General features: G+C 40.2%; 1 protein-coding gene across 2 annotated transcripts in view; it reads left to right on the forward strand.

The window, feature by feature from the left end:
- Positions 1 to 22,205, forward strand: part of LOC105934503 (contactin-4) — a 229,955-nt gene that overhangs the window by 173,941 nt on the left and 33,809 nt on the right. For both annotated transcript variants that reach the window (XM_036152151.1, XM_036152152.1), the window contains exons 13-17: positions 2,693 to 2,820; positions 3,381 to 3,553; positions 10,802 to 10,919; positions 18,569 to 18,727; positions 20,448 to 20,597. In XM_036152151.1, coding sequence (XP_036008044.1) covers positions 2,693 to 2,820; positions 3,381 to 3,553; positions 10,802 to 10,919; positions 18,569 to 18,727; positions 20,448 to 20,597 — 728 coding nt within the window. The remainder of the gene's footprint in view (positions 1 to 2,692; positions 2,821 to 3,380; positions 3,554 to 10,801; positions 10,920 to 18,568; positions 18,728 to 20,447; positions 20,598 to 22,205) is intronic.

The raw sequence follows: 22,205 nt of genomic DNA on the forward strand, positions 1-22,205 counted from the left end.
CTAGAGTACAGTTCTAACCAGAACTATACTTAACCACAATTCATGATTTAGTTTTACCTGCCAAACACTGCTCTAAATCGAACCTGTCTGGCAACATGAAGCAGGCTAAAGGTCTAAAAAAAAACTTCACTCAAGAACGCATGAGAAAACAAAGCTACTGCCACCAATCTGTCAGGAAAGACTTACAAAATAAATTTCTAAGGTGTTAGGAATCAAGTAGACAGTGTCCACAAATGGAGAATATATGGAACAGTAGGGCAAATTCCAAAGTACATGGCCATCCAAGATCCATCTAAGAGAAAACCACCAACCTATCCAGGAGGTCACAAAAGAAGCCACAAGAACAGAAGCAATGCAGTTAAGGTTGGGATTATAGAACAATAAAAAATGGACTGGGCAATGATTAAAACCTTGTAAGATCAAAACCACTGCTTACCAGATGTAATGTATCAGATGTAATATAACAGGATTAAAACAAATATAAGACTATTAACATTATAACATTATTCGGGCAGTCAAACCCGGGGGTGATTGTGTGATTCTCCTTGATTGCTTTGCTGCACTGTTTACAGAAATGAGAGGATCTGTGATTTCTGCTATCAGAAAATCCTAAAGAGCTGTGCAGGAGGACTATTTCCACCTTTTAATGGTTTGAAGGTATATAGCTGCGTAATATGCTTATTGAAAAAGACCAAAAAACGTTTGATCATGATACAATAGGGTTATATACACCAAGCCTTCATCTTGATGGTGTTTTGATAGTCCTTTTTGAGCTGAAATATAATTTGTTCTCGGGCACCATTAACAAATAAAAACAGACGTGGTGCCATCTAGTGACAGTATCGCAGAACTATCATATGGCAGTTTGCTTAATTTATAAATCAATTCTAAATAATGCCGGACCGAGCCTGACTCTCTGTAATGCCTCGCAATAAAGCGTCAGCTCGGCGTGATCGAAGACCAACTGTTATTAATTAAATAAACCAATCTACATCAACTTTAACACCCTCATATCTGAACATTTACTCACGTCAATCATTTCGGCAGTCACATCGGAGCCTCGGCAGGTTTAGCGTCCGCTTCAGTGAACACCAGTGGTCATACTGTATTTCCTGCAGTATTCCAGTCTTTCCCCTCTAGGAATCATATGTTTTTGTGCTTTTTTCCACTGGTTCTTGGATCGTTCTTCATTGTTTTGCTGGGAGATGCTAATAGCCATTAGCCACTTCCTTGTTTTAACCATTTTTGTAGAGTCTGCCCGCTGCACAAAGCCTTCTCCAGCACACCCCAAAGGTTCTTAATGGGGTTAAGGTCTGGACTCTGTGGTGGCCAATGCATGTGTAAAAATAATGTCTCATGATCCCTGAACCACTCCTTCACAATTCATGGCTGATGAATCCTGGCATTGTCATCTTGGAATATGCCCATGGCATCAGGGAAGAAAACATCCATTGATGGAATAACCTGGTCATTCAGTATATTGAGGCAGTCACCTGACCTCATTCTTTGAGCTCATATGTTGATGAACCTCGACCTGACCAACTGCAGCAACCCCACATCTGCCCCTACAGTCATGTACAGTAGGCACTAGGCATGATGGGAGCATCACTTCACCAGCCTCTTTTCTTCCCCCGATGCTCCATCACTCTGGAACAGGGTAAATCTGGACTCATCAGACCATATGACCTTCTTCCATTGCTCCAGAGTCCAATCTCTATGCTCCCTTGCAAATTTAAGCCTTTTTTCTGATTAGCCTCACTACAGTGGTATTAGTGGTTTTCTTAAGGCTACAAATCTGTTTAGTCCCAATCCCTTCAGTTCCCTTCACATTATGCATGTGGAAAAGCTCTTACTTTCACTACTAAACAGAACCCAGAGTTCTACAGTTGTTTATCTTCAATTTGATTTCACCAAACTTCTAAGTCACTGCCGATCACGATCATTCAGGATTTCTTTCCGGCCACATTTTTTCTTCGAAGACGATGGGTCCCCACTATCCTTCCAGTTTTTAATATTGCGTTGGACAGTTCTTAACCCAATATTTGTAGGTTCTGCATTCTCCTTAGATGTTTTCTCTGCTACATACATGCCAATGGTTTGACCCTTCTGAAACAGACTGACATATTTTCCATGACCATGGGATGTGTTGTTCAACATGGTTGTTTAAGAAATAAGAAATAACTAATTGCACCAGTTGGGCTTAATTAACTTGTTGCCAGCTGAAACATAATCACATATGCAGTAATTTTGCAATTGGAGGCTTGTACCGATTTGCTCACTTAAATCCAGGTGGTAACTTTTTTTTGGCCAGGCAGTGGATATAATCACTTTAGGCAAGGCAAGGCAAATTTATTTATGTAGCATAAATTAGTACAGAGACAATGCAAAGTGCTTTATATGATTAAAATATAGGAATAAAAGCAAGTAGGGATAGAATGTAGACACAAAAAAAAAGAACATTAAAAACAGTAAAACAGTTTAACTGGAACATTCAAAGGCAATTTTAAACAAATGTGTTTTTAATCTCGATTTAAAAGAACTCAGGCTTTCCGCACTTTTACAGTTTTCTGGAAGTTTGTTCCAGATAAGTGGAGCAAAAGAACTAAATGCTGCTTCTCTGTGTTTGGTTCATGTTTAATGAAGAAAATTATTCATTGTTCTTTATTTCTATATGTTTTCCCATTTTCTCTAGGCAGAAGATCTTGGAGGATGGCACTCTGCGCATTACCAACATCTCCAAATCTGACGAGGGCAGCTACACATGTGTGGCTAGAAACCATTTTGGAGCATCCAGCAGTGCAGGAGCCTTGGTGGTGAAAGGTATTTCCATATTTTGCCACAGGCTTCTCCTGTTCTTTAAGCCAGGAGTTAAAATTTTGTTAGCAGGGAGAAAAAGCACCTGAAGCATGACTCTGATAATGAAATATATAGCCGCTTTATGTTCCCGCCAGCCTGTGACAGGCGTATAAGTCATCCATGGTTTTGTCAGCTCTGAGTTATTGCTCATGTAGCAGAGTGGGACAAACCACCGCTGGAACTGTGATTGAAGAATATTCTTATCCATTCAAAAAAAAAAAGCTCCCATCGCATTCTTTGATCCATTTTAAAATAGGATGATCATAAAGTGGGAGTCTTTTAATTTTTTTTTTCTAGTTGACGTTGCAGTAGCAGTGTGTTTAATTATTCATTACTGAATTATAGGAGGCATTTGCTTCCTAAGTGAAGTTATTTAAGGTCACTTAATTACACTGATGGACCACAATCTGTCTCTCTATTCGGGCCAAATTAAGCTTTATTACCTTGTTCATTCGGCCAGATTTTATAGGGAAATGTTCTAATGCACTGTAGCAAATGATCTTCTATCTCCCGTTCTGCTGCAGAGCCCACCAGGATCATTGTTCCACCTTTAAGCTCCGATGCCAGCGTGGGACAGAGTCTTGTCCTACCCTGTGAGGTGTCCAGTGACTCTTCCCTGAGTCCCGTGTTCAAATGGTTTTTCAACGGCAAAGCCATTGACTTCAGCAGGCAGGAGCACTTTGAGATGATCGGTGGGGTACGTACGTGTCTGCGGTGATGTTTGGTAAATGCAAAGGGCCTTTTAAAGGCTCTATGTTTATTTTATCACTAGGGCAGTGCATAGTTATAACAGCACACATGAAACATGCCAGAATTAGCCAAAGGCTGTTTTTTATCTGTAGTCCTGTTGCCCAGTTGTACATTGGCACCCTAGAAGGATCAAAAAATATTATAGACAATAAATTGAACAAAAACTGAGACAACGTATTAAGACTATGGTAATGCATTGCAGCAGGAGCAAGAAAGCAATATGATGCAGGTGAAATGTGTCATGAAAATCTACATTGTGATTTTTTAAACTCAAGCAGCCGTAACAATGGGTTTAGTAAAAGCATTATAGCGGCAATGTACTATATCATGCATTAGTAGGGCAGGTTAAAACATTTGATACATGCAAAATAAAATGTCAAACACCGTTAACTACAGAATTGTAAAACATACAATAGCAATCAGATAACAATCTTAAACTTTATGTATTTGATTTGTATTTTTTTTTCTGTGACAGGCCAACACAAAGTAGCTTATAAGTGTGAAGTAGATGGCAAATTACACATTATTTTTTTGTAAATCGTGAAAATCGCCACACGATTGTATGCAACATCAATACTGTGTTGAACCAACTTTTCCTTGTGCAGGTTTTTTGGAGTATATGTCTACCGACTCAAATCTTTGCCCATTGGTTTTTGCCTTATAATTAAAGCTCGGTCAGAGTATCTCCTAACATACATTTTTAAGTCTGCTACAGAATCTTAATATGATTTAAGTCTGCTCTTTAACTAGGACATCTGAAATATGATTTGATCTGAACCGGTCCATTAAAGTTATAGCTGATTGTTTAGGTTCCTATGTTTTTGCTTTTTCGACAGTGGCTTCCTACTTGTCAGTCTTCCATACAAGCCAGAATTGTAGAGTGCCCCCCTAAAGTTGTTCAGTCAACACATGCCTGAGCTGTGGACATTTGCTGTTCCTCCAGAGTTACCATATCCCTCTTAGCGGATTCTCTGATTATTTGTGTCCTTGCTTTGACGGTCAGTTTAGAAGGAATGTCCAGGATGTTGCCATCCTATTTTTATTTTCACACGATGCATTGAACACAACTCTATCTGATGTTCACAGCTTAGGATATTGTTTTAGAACCCAAGCCTGCTTTAGTCTTCTCTTCACCTGTCTGCTGAGTTCTTTGGTCTTCATGGTGCACTTTGATCATTCAGATTCTCTAACAAACCTCTGAGGCAGGAAACAGAACCGCTGGACTTATACTGACAATGAAATTGCACACAGGTAGACTTTATTTAGTGATTAGGTGACTACTGATGACATATAGTTGTGCTGGATTTTACTCTTGGATAAAAAGTAAAAAGGTGGTCTTTCCATGCAACCGAATATCACAGATATAATTTCAAACGACAAACAAATCTAACTGAGCTGGGGTGAAGTTTCTAATAACTCAAGGAAGCTTCAGGAAATTGGGTGGCTTAACTCAGAAGAGTGAAAATGTATTATTTTCCAAAAAAATATATGTGTAAATTCCCTTTATAAAACATTATGTGTCTGAAATCACCTGCTGAGGAGGCTGAGGTCTCTTGGATTGCAAGGGCTTCAAGGTCCCTGGACTCGACTTGGACTTTCCTCACGACCTAATTTCTTGTCAAGCCCTTGGATTCTGTCAGCAAGTGTGTAACTCTAATTCATCTTATCTATGTTTTTGCCACTGTCACGCCCAAATGTATTTATTATGGGACAATGAAGGTATTTCTATTCTATTCTTTTCTATTTTATTCTATTCTGTTCTAATAAATTCTGAATGAATGCAGCGGATGGAACTTGGTGATGTTGTTTTTCATCAAACTTGGATTATCTGTCAATTAACTGAACTAACTAAATAGATTAAACCTCAGAGCGCTCACACCCATGCAGTGCAGCAGTCGCCGGCTTCCTAGAATGCTTTTTTTGTTGTTGTTTTTTTTGCTTTTTTTTTGGGGGGGGGGGGTTTCTAGTATGTAATTAGAAAATTACTTACTAAGAAAATTCCAAAACAAAATTTAAATTTTTGAATTTATTAACTGACTTTATGAAGGGTCCTGGTCCATGGTGCAGTTGCTTTGAAGAAGGAGAAGAGCTGCACACATCTGCTTCACAGCTGGCAGTCTCTGATGGTGTATAAAATGGAGCACCGATCTATTGGAGTTTGGAATAATACATTGCAGTTCTGACCCGAGTGAGAGATAAAACACTGTTTTTTACATTCCCTGTGTTCCTTTCAGCACTTCACTCTCCAACCTTGTTTTTTGCTTATGGATCTCACATTGCCCATTTTGATTCCAGACAGACGTGCTTTAAAAGTCTCACCTCCACACTTCTTGTTTTAGTCCTTACATTTACGACACATACTTTTTCACTCCTCTGAGATCTTTAGTGTTATTTTGGGAATTACTCAGATATGGTGAAGCACTATGTGTAAATCCTGTTTGTAGATAAAGACCCCTGTGGCAAAGTGTCCACACTGGTCTGGAAAAAAAACATATTTTATAAATATGTGTTTGGAGAGAAAAAAACTAATTAGATGGTTTCCTTTGTTAGTACTTAGAACAAATTGTCAACAGCAAAGTCAATTGGCTTTACTATTTAATATGTTTAAAACAATGGTAAAGGACCAAGAACTCTGAGAAGTTGGGTTTGAAGTTGGGTTTGAATAATTTGTGGGAAACCTGTAAAATATGTAATTTACAGTTACATCATAAATTGATTTATATCCATTATCAGCTTATGAAAAAATTAGGGGCACTGGTTGCAATCATCAATAAAAGTTATCATTAATGAATTAAAAGTCCAGTCAATTGAACCTGTATTATCTTAGGAGAAACACTGTTCTGAGCTCAGGAGATATACAGATTGAAAGCTTGGTTACTACAGATACAGAGATGTTGCTATGTTGTGTTCTTTTGTCACACAGCACTTTCTCTGTTGGAAATTTGATTTTCCCTTTTTCTAGAAATGGATGTGTAGTGCTTTTTGTTGCTGCCGTCAAGAAAGCACACTTAGTAATGGTTCCTAAAGATTTGTTTTTGCCACAGTATCAGAATCAACAGGGCTGTCTCTATCTCCCCCGGCTGACACAAAACTTCACACAGCAGCGCCACAGGCAAACAGACAAACAACATCCGCTCACATGCAGCTGAACACATATAAAGTCTGGAAATACGCTGCCTGATATTTGCAGCACTGAGCAGCTGCTGTCCCCTGCAAGAAACAACCTGCTATCGTTTTAATTGTTCTAATCTTTGTCTGGGCTCCACACTGCCTCAATGTAGAAGGGGTTTCACATCCATGTGACTTGAAAATATACTTCATCAAGCTATTTTTCTCACTCAACTGTCATCATATGTGCTTTGAAAAAACAGATGGGAGGGAACATCCCTGTGCCTTTTGTGTTTGTGGCAGACAGACCAGAAAGGGGGTGAACATCTGCTCCTATACTGACATAAAACACCCGGGCTGGGAATAAAAACTACAAAGTAAGGAATGCTGTGCGTTTCATGTTTCCCTCTCAGGAAATGTGTGCAGGAAACACTTCTGTTCTTACTTGACCACAAACTTTAACAGTTAAACACTGGTGAAGCATAACAATAATGAGATAAAACAAAGTATTCTGGAGCATCTGGACTGATCAACTGCAGAACGTCTGCCAGCAGCATTTTAAAAGTTATGAGTCCTTTCATCAGTCAGCAGATGGGGCTAGAATGACCCACAGTGTAACCGTAGACCTGCTGTTAACAAAAACAAACCAAAACAATGAGATATCCATGTCATGCCAGTAGGTGGCGCTTGTATTGACATTAACATCAAAATTCAGAGAAACAAAATCTAAAACACGAACAAGGCTCCATCAGAAAACGGCTAATTATAGCTCCTAGCAGTTGTTCCTGGACCTTTCACGGGGTCAACAGTAAGAACTGTATTGTAGGGAGGAAAGGAGCTTCAGCTGATTTTGGTCAGCCTTTGACTCCAACGTCAATATGTGACAGAAACGCGCATGGATGATGGTAGTCAAATCCAGGCCGACAGCCTTCCAAAAATGAACTACAAAGTGCACAATCTCTTCTCTTTGGACATTTTCGTCAATTTCCGTGAGGGGGGGGGGGGTTGTGTTTCAACATCATATTATGCAAAGGATTTTGGGATTCCTTATAGCTTAGTGTTGGTAAGGGACATTGTGAGGTTCCCAGGCTGAAGTAGCTGTGAGAGGAAGCATACAGGCTCCTCTACCTACCTCCTTCTTTATTGACTGCACTATTAGGACGGCACTTTTCATGGTGACAGCTGACGCAGTTCCGCTTTGGCAAAAAAAAAGTCCTCACCTAAAAGAGGTATCCGGATGGAGCCTAAAGCTTCCTTCAAAACTATTTTAGCTCATGTTTTCTTGGATGAAACTTACAATTTCATCTAGGTCATGAGCTTTGGAAGAAAAAATAGGTATGGTGGCACAGCTTACGTTTCCCAAAGTTGCATCGAAATAAACCAGACGATTTCTGGAACAGGCCAAAGTGGAGATCTTTTAATTCTGAGATATCTAGCTTTCTGTAAAAATGCCCATTGAAAAAGAAAGACAACCATCACAATGTTTAAAGGCACACTGTGGATAAAATAAAAACAATAATTAAAATGTCTATGTTTTACATTGTAACTGAAGTAAAAATAATTCTAACCAGCATGTTGCTACCCAGCTTGAAATTCATCAGGTTCATACTGTTGACTATTTCCTTAACAATCTGACTGAACAGATAACCCTCCACCAATTAATAAAGCCACTACCAGTCAAAAGGAAAATAACATAATGTTGGGATGTGAGAAAAGAAGAACAAAAAAAAAAATATAAACAAACTTACATCTGTAGTACACAGTGTGGGAGTCACAACGGTTGTAAAAAGGCGGTAAAAACGGATCCATCCCAGGATCTGAACATATTGCAAATATGTCTAATCAGTTTATAAACTACATAAACTGGTTAATCGTCTAAAGAGACCTCTTCAACGTGAGACTTTCTAGATTGCAACAGAAGACCTAGGACTTAATGTTGAGATAGACCTTTTGGATTTTTGTTGTATGAGCAAAAAAGTTATTGGACAGACTGTTTATTGTGTATTTAAAGTGATATATCCATTTTTATATCTCTATATCGTCTGTGTATTGTAATTATCTTTTTAAAAAAATTATTTTCCCCCTTTTCTTTTTCCAATCCTCCAACTTTTCTTACTAATGTTTTATTTGACCCCCGGGTCTTCGTGTTCAGGTCATCAGGTATCGAAACTGTATTGAAATAATTATGGTCTTACCCATTTTTTATTTAACAGAAATACACTGGCTGGCAAGTTCTAAAGGCTCCTAAATTTCAGACAGAAAATAGAAACAGATGCAATTTTCTTTTTCACACACCTCCAGATCATGATTAAGCTTTACAGATTCAAGAGACCTTTGGTAAGCAAAGCCGCCCTGCTGTTGGTTGACGTTTCACCTCTGTTGAACACAAGGTGAATATTGTTTTTCTTATCAAGGAACTTAGCTGGTGCACATAGGAATGTTTTTAAATTGCTTTTCGTATGGGCCTTTCAAATGTATACTTCCCCCTTTAGCTTTTTCACAATTTTGGTGCCTGAATATATTATACAACAACATAAGCACCTGGAAATTAAGAGCGCTAATGCTTATTTAAATAATTTAGGAGTTGTTCTGATATTTCTACAGTCTGATTGCAGCATGCTCAGCTGTTAGGAATATCCTCACTCTGAGGTTTTTCTGACTTGCATTTTAAACATGCAAGTCATTTGGGCTGACTGGATGCTGCCGGTAGTTCAGTTAGGGCTTCACTGTTATTATTGTACTGTTGAAAGATGCATACACTGAAATTAACCTTTCATTCGGTTCACCTTTCTTTCTCCACTGTAGCTGGATGAGAAACCTTAATTTTTCCAAACAGCAGAGTTTAGTGACAACTGCGAGTCAACTCTGTTTTGTTTGGGTTTGACTTGTTAAAGTTGCGCAACAGAACGTTGCATTGCTCACTAAGTTCCATACATAAACATTCTGCATGTGTTCAGGTAGAAAACAATCCTGTATTCACTTAGTATACTGAACCAACAAGACAATATCAGATTTATTCGGTACAAACGTGTTCCGTTACATCCCTAGTGGCAGAACTTGAAAATTAATTTTCACAGAAAGACTTCATCCAGTCGTATTGAGCTATTAGCAAAATAGTGCAAAAGCTGGTAGAGAGCCCAGAAGGCTTGGTTTTAAATAAATGTAAACATGCAACACTTACTGTTGATGTGCAAATCTTGTAACCCCTTTTATAATTTTACTACCAATTTATAATACTGTGCTGCTTTGTGTTGATCAATCACATAAAAGCCAGTGAAATGTGTTGAAGTTTGTTGGGATGTGACAAATTGTGAGAGCACAAAAACACCAGGGAAGGTGACGTTGTGACCTTGTAGTTTGAGTCAGAGTTATTGAAGTCAAACTCGAAGAATACAGCAGCTGCTCCCGTGCTTTCTTAAGGCAGGCCTATAAAACATATCTCTAAGCCTGAAGTTGATCTCGCCATATCAGTGAAGAAAAGAGAAGTGAATCACTTGGCTTCCCCCTGAACAAAGCAGAGCTCATTTTAAGGTTTAGGATCCCTCTGTTGAACCCACCAGGTCTGATAAGATTCAGCTACAACATTCATATAATTCATAGAACATAACCAGAACAGATGTTTGCAGGGAGAGCTTTGATGTCTTTTCAAGGGAAGCAAATTTCAATGCTTGTCTTCGAGTGTTTGCAGAGAAAAAGGTGCAAAGAAAGAAAAACTTGCCTTGCTCACCATTCATCTGAGCTGCCAGGGTGAGTGTAAACACAGCAGAGGCCAACCCAAGGAAAACAAGTCTTTCAGAACAAGTGATGTTTTTTTGTTTGCTTGTTTATTGCTTTCATTTCAACGTGCAGCTGAATCGGTCTCTTTTTTTTTCTTCCCAGTGGTCAACATGGTCAATTCTTCCAAGCTTTATTCTGGACTATTTAGATTATTATTCACTAAAAAAAATAACCTATTGGGTTCCTGAAGAGTTGCAAACATAATTTTTTCTTTGTTGTGTTTTTTCTAAACAAACTTTAGCGCTTTTGTATTTTTTATTTTATTTTGCTTCAACTCAAGGCTTTCGTATTTCTTTGTCTCTCTCATCAGGGATTTGCAGGTGACCTGATGGTGAGAAACATCCAACTAAGGCACTCTGGGAAGTATGTGTGTATGGTACACACTGAAGTCGACGCAGTGTCAGCAGCAGCAGACCTAATTGTCAGAGGTATGTCTACATCTGTGTGTGTCATTATAAAGAAATCTCTGTGGGGCTTTTTCCATGGCTTCCTATTCAGAGAAACCTGTCATCACGTGTGTATTACAATTAGGACAAACGTGTTGTATAAGCTCTTAAATCGGATTATAAGGTGCCAGTTTATCTTGCTTTAGTTCTTTTTGTTGTTGCTCATGGGGTTTTTGTAAAAAAAAAATGTGTGCAAGGTGAAACTTTCCAATTTAGGATTTTTAATATGTAGTGTTCAGTTTTTACCATTTAGCATCATTCTATTTGCGCAATGTACAACGTTTTTAATGAGAAATCATAGACGGGTCTAATCGTCTTCCTCAGTCAGAGTTGTTGCATCAGCCCCTGGTCCTGAAGCTGCACCACGTGACCTCCTCCTTAAAGATGGTAAACATCGAAAAGGCTGCAGGTCCAGACATGGTTTAAAGTTGGACACTAAAAACATGTGCTGACCAACTTGCAGGTGTTTTCCTGGACATCTTTAACTTCTCCCTGTGGCTCTCCATGGTCCCTGCCTGCCTGAAATCCTCCATCATTCCTTTTCCCCCCACAAAAAAACAACCATCACCTGCCTCAATGACTACTGTCCTGTTGGTCTGACCCCTGTCATCATAAAGTGTTTCGAAAGAATCCTCCTGAAAGGATCCACTCAAAGCACTTCAAGGATGTCATCCCTGCTGGCCTGGACAGCATGTGGTTTGCCTACAGGGAAAATCACTCTACAGAGGATGCTGTCTCGCTGGCACGCACATGGCTATGACTCATCTGCGGCTAGGATCTGCTATTCGTAAACTTCAGCTCAGTCTTCAACACTGCACTTTAACACAAGGCATGCTGGCCCTAAATTTTCACAACGCAGGATTATCTCAAACGCTCTGCTCATGGATCAGTGACTTCCTCATCAACAGGGCCCAGGACTGGGAAAAGGACATCTGCCAACACCGGCGCACCACAGAGTTGTGTCCTCAGCCCTGCTCCCTTCTAACCTGACAACAGCCAGCTGCATGTATCGCTCCGCCTAGCTCCACTCACATACATCTGGGACACGGCTCATTGAAAGTGATTTCCCCAACCAAATTTTTGGTCTGGCCAATCAGGACGCAGGGCGGATGTTTCCTGGATGTGACGTAGCGGAGAAGCAACCGTGAGATTCCAACAACAATGGCGGCTCGCATCGAGGAAGCAAGCGTTGGCATTGATGCTGCTATTTCTTCCGTGTTGTCCAATCTATCTGATATTGTTTCATTAAAAGAACATCAGAGAACGGCTCTGAAGCCTTTTTCGGTGGAAACCATGTTTTCGCCCTTCTCCCGACCGGATTTGGCAAGTTTTGTTTTCCGGGACGCGGACGCGCCCCGGAGCGGTTAGCGGTTAGCGCTAACCATGTTAGGAGGCCTTTAGTCCTCGACGCGGTCGGCCCGGGATCGACTCCGACCCGCGGCGCTTTGCCTCCTCTGTTCCCCCCTCTTCCTGTCAGCTCACTGTCAATAAAAGGTGTGCCACTACAGTGTTTCCCCGCAGGAATTTGCTTATGCTAGGCGGACCGACTCGCGGAGGTGGGGGTGGGGGGGGGGGGGTGGACGACATGTTTTCCGCGGACCGGCTCGCGGAACGGGGGGGGGGGAGGGACGACACGTTTTCCGCGGCCGCCTCGCCAAGATAGCGCTGCGGGAAACCCTGCACTAGAGCGGCAAACACATAAAAAAAAAGGTTTTTTTTTTCCTCCGTCGGTCTCATCAGCGTCACGGGTTAGCTTCGGTGTGAGTGGTTGAAATAGCACGTCGATAAAGATGACAGACAAGTGGCTTATCCAATCATATGCAAGGAGTTTTGATAAGGCCCATCCTTCAGTAAAGGCAATGCCTATGGCGGTGTCCCAGATGTATGTGAGTGGAGCTAGGCGGAGCGATACATGCATCTGGCTGTTGTCAGGTTAGCTCCCTTCACCCTCTTCACCCACGACAATTCTGCTATCCACCCCACAAACATGGTTGGAAATTGACAAACCACTAGCCCAGTTTATTTTTTACAAGTTACAAACACACTACTGGTTACAAAGGTTTCTGATCCGACTAAAATAATTTATGCTGTGTCTCACCTGCAAATGTGTATTCACACACTTCGATCTCTCAAGGAACTGTCTGTTTAGACATCCATGCAAATTGTACAATACTGCAACAAAATTTACTCTGCAGTTTTGCAGTCTGCTATCTGACTTTGACTTGAAATTGAGCGCATTAGCTGCTAAGGACTATATTAGTGCCTTAGCTATGCCCACGCACTGCGCGTAAGGCACCAAGAGCTCAGAGGGGCACCATTTCATGTGCAGTTACTGGATTCACTACTGAAACGCCACTACACCTGTCTGACCTGTTACATCTGTCCTAATTTAAAAATGATTTATTCTTAATAGCAAAGTTTAAGTCTGTGAATCTTAAATAATATATGCAAGACGGAGTTTTTTTTTGGGTTAGATAAATTCCTGCTCATAAATTTTTCCTCAGGAAAACACAATTTGTTATGATTATCTGGATCGGGTTCCTCTGTAAAGTCAGATATTTTTTTTTATCTTTTTGGGGTTTTGCATAAAACAAATACAACATTTTAAAACAAGTTAAAATATTTTAGAATAAAAAACAAGTATTTTTCTGTCAGATAATTTTAGGTTTAATCCTAGTAATGTATTATACTCCCTATTGCAACATTTCATTCATTGTACTTTGTTTCCTTGTTATAATCCCTCTTAATATATGTTTTCTGTTAATTTAGGTAGGTAACACAAAGACCAACAGACTGATAGATAGTAGAGATGCAAGTTATCGATTAATAAGTTAATGTAAATTTCATTGATTTTATCAATTAACTAATGATGAGCTGACTCAGTCAGTCCGGGTCGGACAGAACAGAAGGAGATCATCGTCGACTTCAGGAAGAACCGGCCTCACCACGCTCCACTGCTCATCAACAGCTCAGCTGTGGAGGTGGTCAGCAGCACCAAGTTCCTGGGGGTGCACATCACGGATAACCTCACCTGGTCTGTGAACACCACGTTACTGGTGAAGAGGGCACAGAAGCGACTGTACTTCCTGCGGAGGATGAGGAAAGCCCACCTGCCCCCGCCCATCCTCACAACCTTCTACAGAAGCACCATAGAGAGCACTCTGACCAGCTGTCTCTCTGTGTGGTGTGGAGGCTGCAGTGCCTCCGACTGGAAGAATGTGAGGAGAGTGGTGAGGACAGCAGAAGAGATCATACGGGCTCCTCTTCCCTCCATTAAGGACATTTCACCCCAGCGCTGCCTGGCCCGAGCCCGTAACATCATCAGGGACCCCTCACACCCCCACCATGGACTGTTCTCCCTGCTGCCCTCTGGAAAGAGGTTCCGCAGCATCCACTGCAGGTCCACCAGGTTCTGCAAAAGCTTTTTCCCTGTCGCCATCAGACTGTTGAACTGCTGAAGCTGTAAACTGGACTCTGTACCACATTCGCATATTTGCACATTTGCATCATTGCACCCTTATCCAGCATTACAGTTGCTGCCGAACTCTCAGTCTCTAAATTGCATTCTTGCACAAATCATTTCTGCACATACAAATGGTTTTTAAGAAATACTCACCTGTACACTGGGATCGCACACTGTCTCTTTGTCCTGCATTGTTTTACATTTCAATTGTTGTACTGTTAAATCACTGTTAAAATTTTTGCATAATCCCCTGGTAATGTTTAAGTACATGGAGAGCCCGATAATTCAGCCGAACACAGAGCAGCGTTACTTTTAAGAGTTTTCTTTAAAACACGCAATGGGGACAGGCAGGACAGGGCAGGAGACCAGGTGATGCAGGCCAAGATTGACTTAACCAGGTAATGCAGGCAGGTGATGTTTGGCAGAACCAGACTTGACCAGGAGATGTTGATGGAACCAGACTTGAACAGGTGATGCATGCAGAACCTGGCTTGACAAGAAACTGTATGATGAGTTCCCAGTGAGGCAAAGTGAGACAATGAGAATCCAGGAGAAACCTTTACCATGCAAGCACTAGTAAAACAAATTAGTGAGGGCAGGGCAAGAGCAGGTCCAAGAAATAAACAGCTGGACTTTTGTCCTCATAGAAAAAGGGTAAAGTTGAGTGGACTATTCTGCAGTATCAGAAACACAGACAGTCATTGAAGGACTTAATGAGGAGCCCCAGCTATTATTCTGTAAGGCCTAGGAGCACAATATTGCTCTACAGTCTCCAGAGAATCTCCAGGACCCTGCAAAGACCATCCCGGGTCTGGCTGATATCTTACTCCTTGGTGCAGTTTTACTTTGGGATGAAGAGGTTCTGTTAGAAGTAATGCAATGATGTCACCTTACTGTATAGATCAACCGTTTGAAGTGGATTTTATGTAGAGGTGTCAGAAGAAACTATTTTCAGATTTGTTTAGATAGTGTGTGTCATGAACTAGGCATCATTTACCTTCCACTTTAAACTGATGCTCTCTCACTACCTAAAATACTTACCAAAAACGTTTTAAATAGTGTAAGGGTTGTGAATACTTTTGCAAGGCACTGCATGCCGTATGGAGGTTGTATCATGGTGCAACATGTAAACACTCTGCCATCTTATTCTGGTTGGAAATTAAAGGTAATGCAGTGCTATTTTGTAGATATATGGGTCTAAGTGGAAAACTGCATATGGTAGGCAACATTCCAGTAATTTTAAATGAAAATACCTACTTTTCCCAAATTATCTACATTAATATTGTCTTTAATAATTATCCCTATCTTCACAAGTCTAGAATCGGTAATCAGGGATGCAGAACTGTTTTAATTCTCTTTTTTTCATGTAAAGTTAATTATCACAAATTGTCAAACTACCTTCTTAAATTGCTGTTGCTGTTTAATCTTTGCCGTTTAACAAACTTTAATAAGTATAAAAAGGAATCAAAGATAACACAGACAGTCAAATAATGTGAATTTAGAGTAGCACAAAAATGCAAGTTAACTAACAACTAATATGAGTAAGTCAAATATATTCCACTCCAACTGTATGCAGTAAATATGCATTTGTGTAAAACAACAAAGATCAAAATCACCATATGGCAGAGACTGGATAAATGGAGTTAGAGACCATATTTATGTTGAGCATATCCACTGGTCTTCAGTGTAGCTGCGGGTAACCCAGTAGCTGATTGGCAAAAAATTTCTAAAGCAGTTTTAAAGTCAGACCTGGATTAGCCATGGTCTAGGCATCTAATGTTGGCTGGATTGTTTACCTTAGTTTCAATAACACTGTGAGACAATGGACTTAGCTTGTTTGACTTTGCGTGTGAATCATTGTCCATAAATGATAAATACTAAGGGCCATGACTTAAAGATGGTTAATAGCTTAAAGGTGCATGGTGCAAGTTTTGAAGTTAAATATTATTTATTTTCTATCTCATACATGCCCTTACATTTGCTCGACATGTAAAATGAGTTGTCCTCTATTTACTGCCATTGCCTCAGGATTAGTTAGTTCATAAGAGAATGATTCAAGTTGAATCCTCTATGTGCGCTCTCGTTCACCTGGCTACTTTGTTGAGTCTCTGCTGTAATCGATGTATTAGTGAGAGAACACGGGCAAACTTCTGCATTTATAGCTTTCTTACATCAGAAGACATTATGCATCTAAACAAAACACCTGTGCAGTTGCAGAGGCAGATACTTTACCTCTTCTCCCATGCGTGTAAACAACACTGGTGTCATTTCAACTTGTCGCCAGAGGGGGCAGATGTCTGCAAAAATCCTAGAGCATACTCTATGCTCCTTTAAGGAAAGCACAGGAACCTACAGTATGTATCTACAGGGTACACTGTTGGCTGGTGAGTTTGTCCTGATCACATGGTGAGATTGAGCATTAGGACAAATTAATTATTTTAGGGGCTCCCTTTACAAGCATATAACATTGGCTTATTGGCTTTTACAATACGTTCAGTTGGGATGCTCCGGAGCAATCCTAAGTATCAACTTGGAATTTGATTCAAAACATTTTCAAACAATCTGCCCCAGAGTGGACTTAACTCCTGATATATGCTGGTAGTGTGCTGTTTGAGATGTCAGTGCCACTCTCCTCAAAAAGCAATAAATCCCTGTGAGTTATATTCACATACAATTGAATGGAACCTGGTTAGAAATTGTGCAAGCCAAATTACCAACTGATCTGAGTCAGGTATAAGCCAGGTCACAGTCCAAAAGGTAAGCCTGAAACTTATAGAAAATGTAACTGTGTCAGAAATTAGTGCTCAGTTTAGAAAGTTGTAAGATGTAATAATTGTTGTTTGGGGTAAAAAGCTGCCACAGTCAATGCAGTCTCTCTCACTTAACGCGTCCACATTGTAGATTGCAAAAAGGACTTAGATTCCAAAAGGAAAAACATCTTCAGCAGTTTCTGCAGAAATTATTAGGCTACAATTAAAAAACAGTTAAGGATACTGTGAAACAGACTGCAAATGTTAAAAATCCTTACACTCTTTGAGTACGCTTGCAAATATGAACTAGTCGACTAACAGTAATCTTCAGTTGACTTTCCTGGCCAACTTTCTGTCCCAATTAATTGAAAAGGCTGTGATAGGGACACTGAGTACATACCTGGGATCGGATCAAACTTAAATCATTTTACATGGAACCAACCACAAGTCATTCATAGCATCACTTTGCAGTGTATATATTTGGGAGCAGGGACCAGAGTTCTTATTTTATAATGAAAGACTGGCTGGATCCATTTTCTGAATCTTTTTATTATTTTTAACATATCTGAGGGTTTCATTGGAAACATTCTCTCCCTCACAGAAAGTTAGGATAGATCCCAAAATGAGAGAAAATGCTAAGTCTGTTTTTGACCAAAGAAGTGTTTTTTTAAATGCAAAGTTAAGGTGAAATACCCAAGTCTTACCAGGTCAGAACATTTTTACCGCCATGCCTCCAGTTTATCCTTTAAGCCTTCAGATGTTCTCCTCTCCCCTGTACCCCCTCTACTGCACAGTCTATCGCTCTCTGTCTGTTTGCGAGCATGTTTGTGTGTCCGCGTCGTGGGTGCGGCGCAACTCTCTCACTCCACTTGCTCTGTGGTTGCTCATCAGCCTTCACACCAGCAATCCATCTACCTCTCAGCCCTGCAGTACATCAAGCCCAGTTCTTCAACCTTTCATCGCCAGCTCGTTCCTTCAGCCAGTGTGCATCATTGCGTGCCGCCCGCTCTCATGCTCATCTCCACACCTGCCAGTCACTCATCCAGCCACGCTCACATCCTGCTGTGCTCTGTTTCACCAGACACAAGCCACCCCCCCCCCAACCCCTCACCCTGCTTTTCTGTGTCAGACCTTCACTCCCTGATAAAAAACAATAACACCTCTTATTCTTTTTAATCACCTGTGTTCAGCGGTTGGGGCCTGCTGTTGTTCGTGTCACAACCCGATGAACTTTAATATTCAGCATTGATGAGACTGGTACTCTCAGTAGAGCACGGTTATGAATCACTTAACACCTGTGGCAGAGTCTCACAGTGCAGTCCACAAAGCTAACTTGAAATTGCATTTTCTTTTCCGCACTGGCTTTTCGGCACACTGAGGGTAATGTGGACACCTCTCCTGATTTCTGATCATTGCAGGACCTCCCGGTGCCCCGGAGGGACCGGTGGTGACCGGTATTAGTGACACTACAGTGCAACTATCCTGGGGCTCTGGACCAGACAACCACAGTCCCATCAACATGTACATTGTGCAAGCTCAGACCCCTTTCTCTATTGGCTGGCAGACTGTGAAGACAGGTAAATGGATGACCTAAGGACACCTACTCTGTATTTTCAGCATTAAAATAGGTTTCATATATAGCCTTTCAGAGAAATTCATGTATGTCTTTTTATTCATAATAAAATATTGTTTATTTTAACTAGCTGTCAAGCCAGCAATTTAAGCTTTGAATGTGATTGATTTGAATATTTTTTATAAGGGTTAATTGTGTTGTTTGTTAGCTGGTATTAGCCCCTGGAGTTTTGAAAGTTTCTGGCTGGCAACATGCCAGCTGTAGTTTTGAAACAGAGTGATAGGGGGCACTCTTTCAGTTTTATGACTATTCATGAGTTCTAGAATTATTTCCAAAGAGCATGATTCTTTCAGCCAGCTGATCTAAGGGGGCATCCCTGCATCTGTTTTTTTTTTTAATATAATATAATGTTGTTTTAGTTAGAATGTAGTCAATTGTAATAATTTTGGTTTCAGTTGACTAACTTTCTATATTCTAGGCTGACGTGTAATATGTGTAAAAAATGTGTAATAAACGTGTTCCACTGACTTATAGAGAAGTGTACTTTTAAGGGCTGACAGCTTTTGACTTTTCTAAATTAGTCCCAAAGTAATTTTCCTGTAGCCATTCCACCAAAAACTGCATTTAAAAAAAAATCCAAAACATCTGTGGCATATTAAGCACCTGCACCTCATCATTACCACCATTCTTCTACAGTTTCTATGTGGCGTGTCTTGGATAGCTTCATTGTCAACTCATTTTTTTGTCACGGCACTTAAGAAGTAACAAAAACAAAGATCTGCCTCCTTTTCTATATGACAAACATCATTTGTCTGACTCATGCAGAAAACGGTTGAATCTGTAGGGTGACGACCCTGCAGCAGTGCAGATACAGCCCTAAAGGCCGTTCATGTGTGCTTCAGTGCCTTTCGAAGAACAGTGAACTGTATGAAAAAGCTTGCTTAATGCAAGACTTCACCCTCACCCTCTTTTCATAAAACTAAAGGTACTGTATTATTGTTGTCAAAAGCAGTAGTTAGTTGTCCCTGATATTACCATGTGCAGAACCCAAGGCTACCCCACCTCACAGTTTAGTTCACAGTTTAAACGCTCTAGGCATTTAAACACTGCGCCACAGACTGGAATTCTGAAGGGATTTCTGGAGTTGTTGAGATGGTGGTTAATCTGACATCCAGTGCAGGACTTAGAAAACTACTTCGTTGCTTTTTTGTAATACTTTGTCTTAACCCCTTAAGAACCAAGAAGTTTAGTTCAAACATAGGCCTTTAGACACCTGAAATGTGGCCGAAAAAGATCTGTCTTCTTTCAAAGATACATTTCTGATCAATTTTCAACCTCATTGATAAATCTGTCAGGTGAAAGAAAAATACATGTTAGAGAGATAATTTTCTGGTAATTTTCTGGTACCAAAAAGCCTATGTTTAGACAAAATGTTTCGGATCTTAAGAGGTTAAATACTTTGTGCAGTACAGCTCAGCGTATTGGGAGATGTTTACCTCTATCCTGTTACTCATGTTTACCTCAACAGCAGTTTCCTGATTCTGCTTAGTTAAATGCAGAACAGACTGGTGACACTCTCTAAATGGGAACGTTTTAAATGATTAACAACTTTTCAGTTTTTCAGACTCATGTCCCTCATCTTCTATTAAAATTCAGCTGTTTCAAATATTCCTTCAAAGATAACTTACATTAAAAAACATCAATCTTTAATTCTTTAATTTTAGTTCCCGATTCTGTGCCTGGACAGATGATGCACGCTACTGTGAAGGATTTGAGCCCCTGGGTAGAATACCAATTCAGGGTGGTGGCAATCAACAGTGTTGGTGTTGGAGAACCCAGCATGCCGTCAAAACAGATCCGAACCAAAGCAGCAGGTACTCTCTCAGCTTGTTATTTCTCTTCATAGAAAATTAAGCAGCCCCCACATGGAAAATTACCTGTTTGATTTAGCTTTGCATCTCATTACTTCTTCAATACAAGTCTATTGTTCGTGTTGTTGTTCGTGTCAGCTCTTTATTTCACTTGGAAAATTAAAATGAGCAAACATGAAATCACACTTAATTACTTTAAGTAGTCCCAGGGTAGTGTAGAAATAAGGATTGTGGAACATGTAGTATTAATTATTGGTAGTGGCAGCCATCAGAGGACATCAGAGGATCCAGTATGAGGAAGCAACATAAAGAACTCCTGTTTGAGCTGCTGATGTGAAAGAATTGTATCCCACTGGTTGGCTCAAAGAAGAACACGTTTCCTTCTTGGATTTGGTAGACACCGCTAGGCTAATATTGCGATCATACACTGGAAGTAACGTTCCCATCCGACGGAATCTAAAGTTTCAACTCTGTGATGAAACTCCCGAAATAATTTCTTACCTTACATGCTTCTTCTGTGTTTACTACTTGGTTGATGTGACAACAACTCTCATCGAGCATTAATGATAGTTGGCAGTGAGTCTTTCACATTGCTGTCAAGGAATTTTGCCCATGTTTGTTTAGAGAACTGTTTTGATTCAGCCAGATTTAGATCAGTCGGATTTAAACCCAGACTTTGACAAGTTGATGAGCGGACATTTTCCTTTGGAGTATTCGAGTACAGAGCAATGTTTAATTCCAGTTGAGCAAGACATCAGGCTGGCTGAACTCCAAGTCCTTTATTTTCATTTACTTACTGTTTTATTGTTCTTAACTTTTCATTCTTTTGTTGTTGTTGGTGTTTGTATCTTTTGGTCATTTTTTAATGTATTATTTAAGTTGTGAACCTGTACAGTACTTTGGTCACTTTGGGTGTGTGAAGCGCTCTATAAATAAAGGATGATTGATTGATTGATTGATTGATATTCATATTTCCATCAACTTTGGCAAGATATCCAGTGAACTAGCAAAGCAGGGCCAGACCATCATACTGCTGCCCCCATTTTTGACCGTCTGCGTGATGTACGTTTTCTAAAAAGTTCTTATTTTTACATCAGTTGTGACACGACAGACACCACAGAAAATTTAATGAATTTCATGAAAACTTTCTTACATAAATCTGACACGCACTGGTGTTCTTTTTTTTTTTTGTCAGCTGTGGTTTTTGCCTTGGAACTCTCCCATGGAAGCCATCTTTAGCCATTCTCTTTCTTCTGGGTTTTCTCACAGCAGCCGCTGTTTTACCGCAACACAATTTTTAATGAACATGAGCTAATAAAATGAACACATAGCCAATGTTTTGATGAATTCAGACAAAGCTGTGCAGGTCAAAAACTGTTTTATTCACATTTTGAGCCACATGGTAAAAAACGGTGACTCCTTACCATATCTGAAACTTATGTTGCAGGAGGTTAAAATCTGTTTTTCTAGCCCAGTGGGATATATGACATGGTTGTCATTCTTTTAGGAGCATGCAATTTATGCCAATACTTCTCCAGGACATCCTATGCTAATTTCATCTCACACAATAACCAAAATGACTACAAATGACACAACATGACATTCTGTGTC

Source organism: Fundulus heteroclitus, chromosome 20, assembly GCF_011125445.2.
Source record: "Fundulus heteroclitus isolate FHET01 chromosome 20, MU-UCD_Fhet_4.1, whole genome shotgun sequence".
NCBI classification, from domain to species: Eukaryota; Metazoa; Chordata; class Actinopteri; order Cyprinodontiformes; family Fundulidae; genus Fundulus; species Fundulus heteroclitus.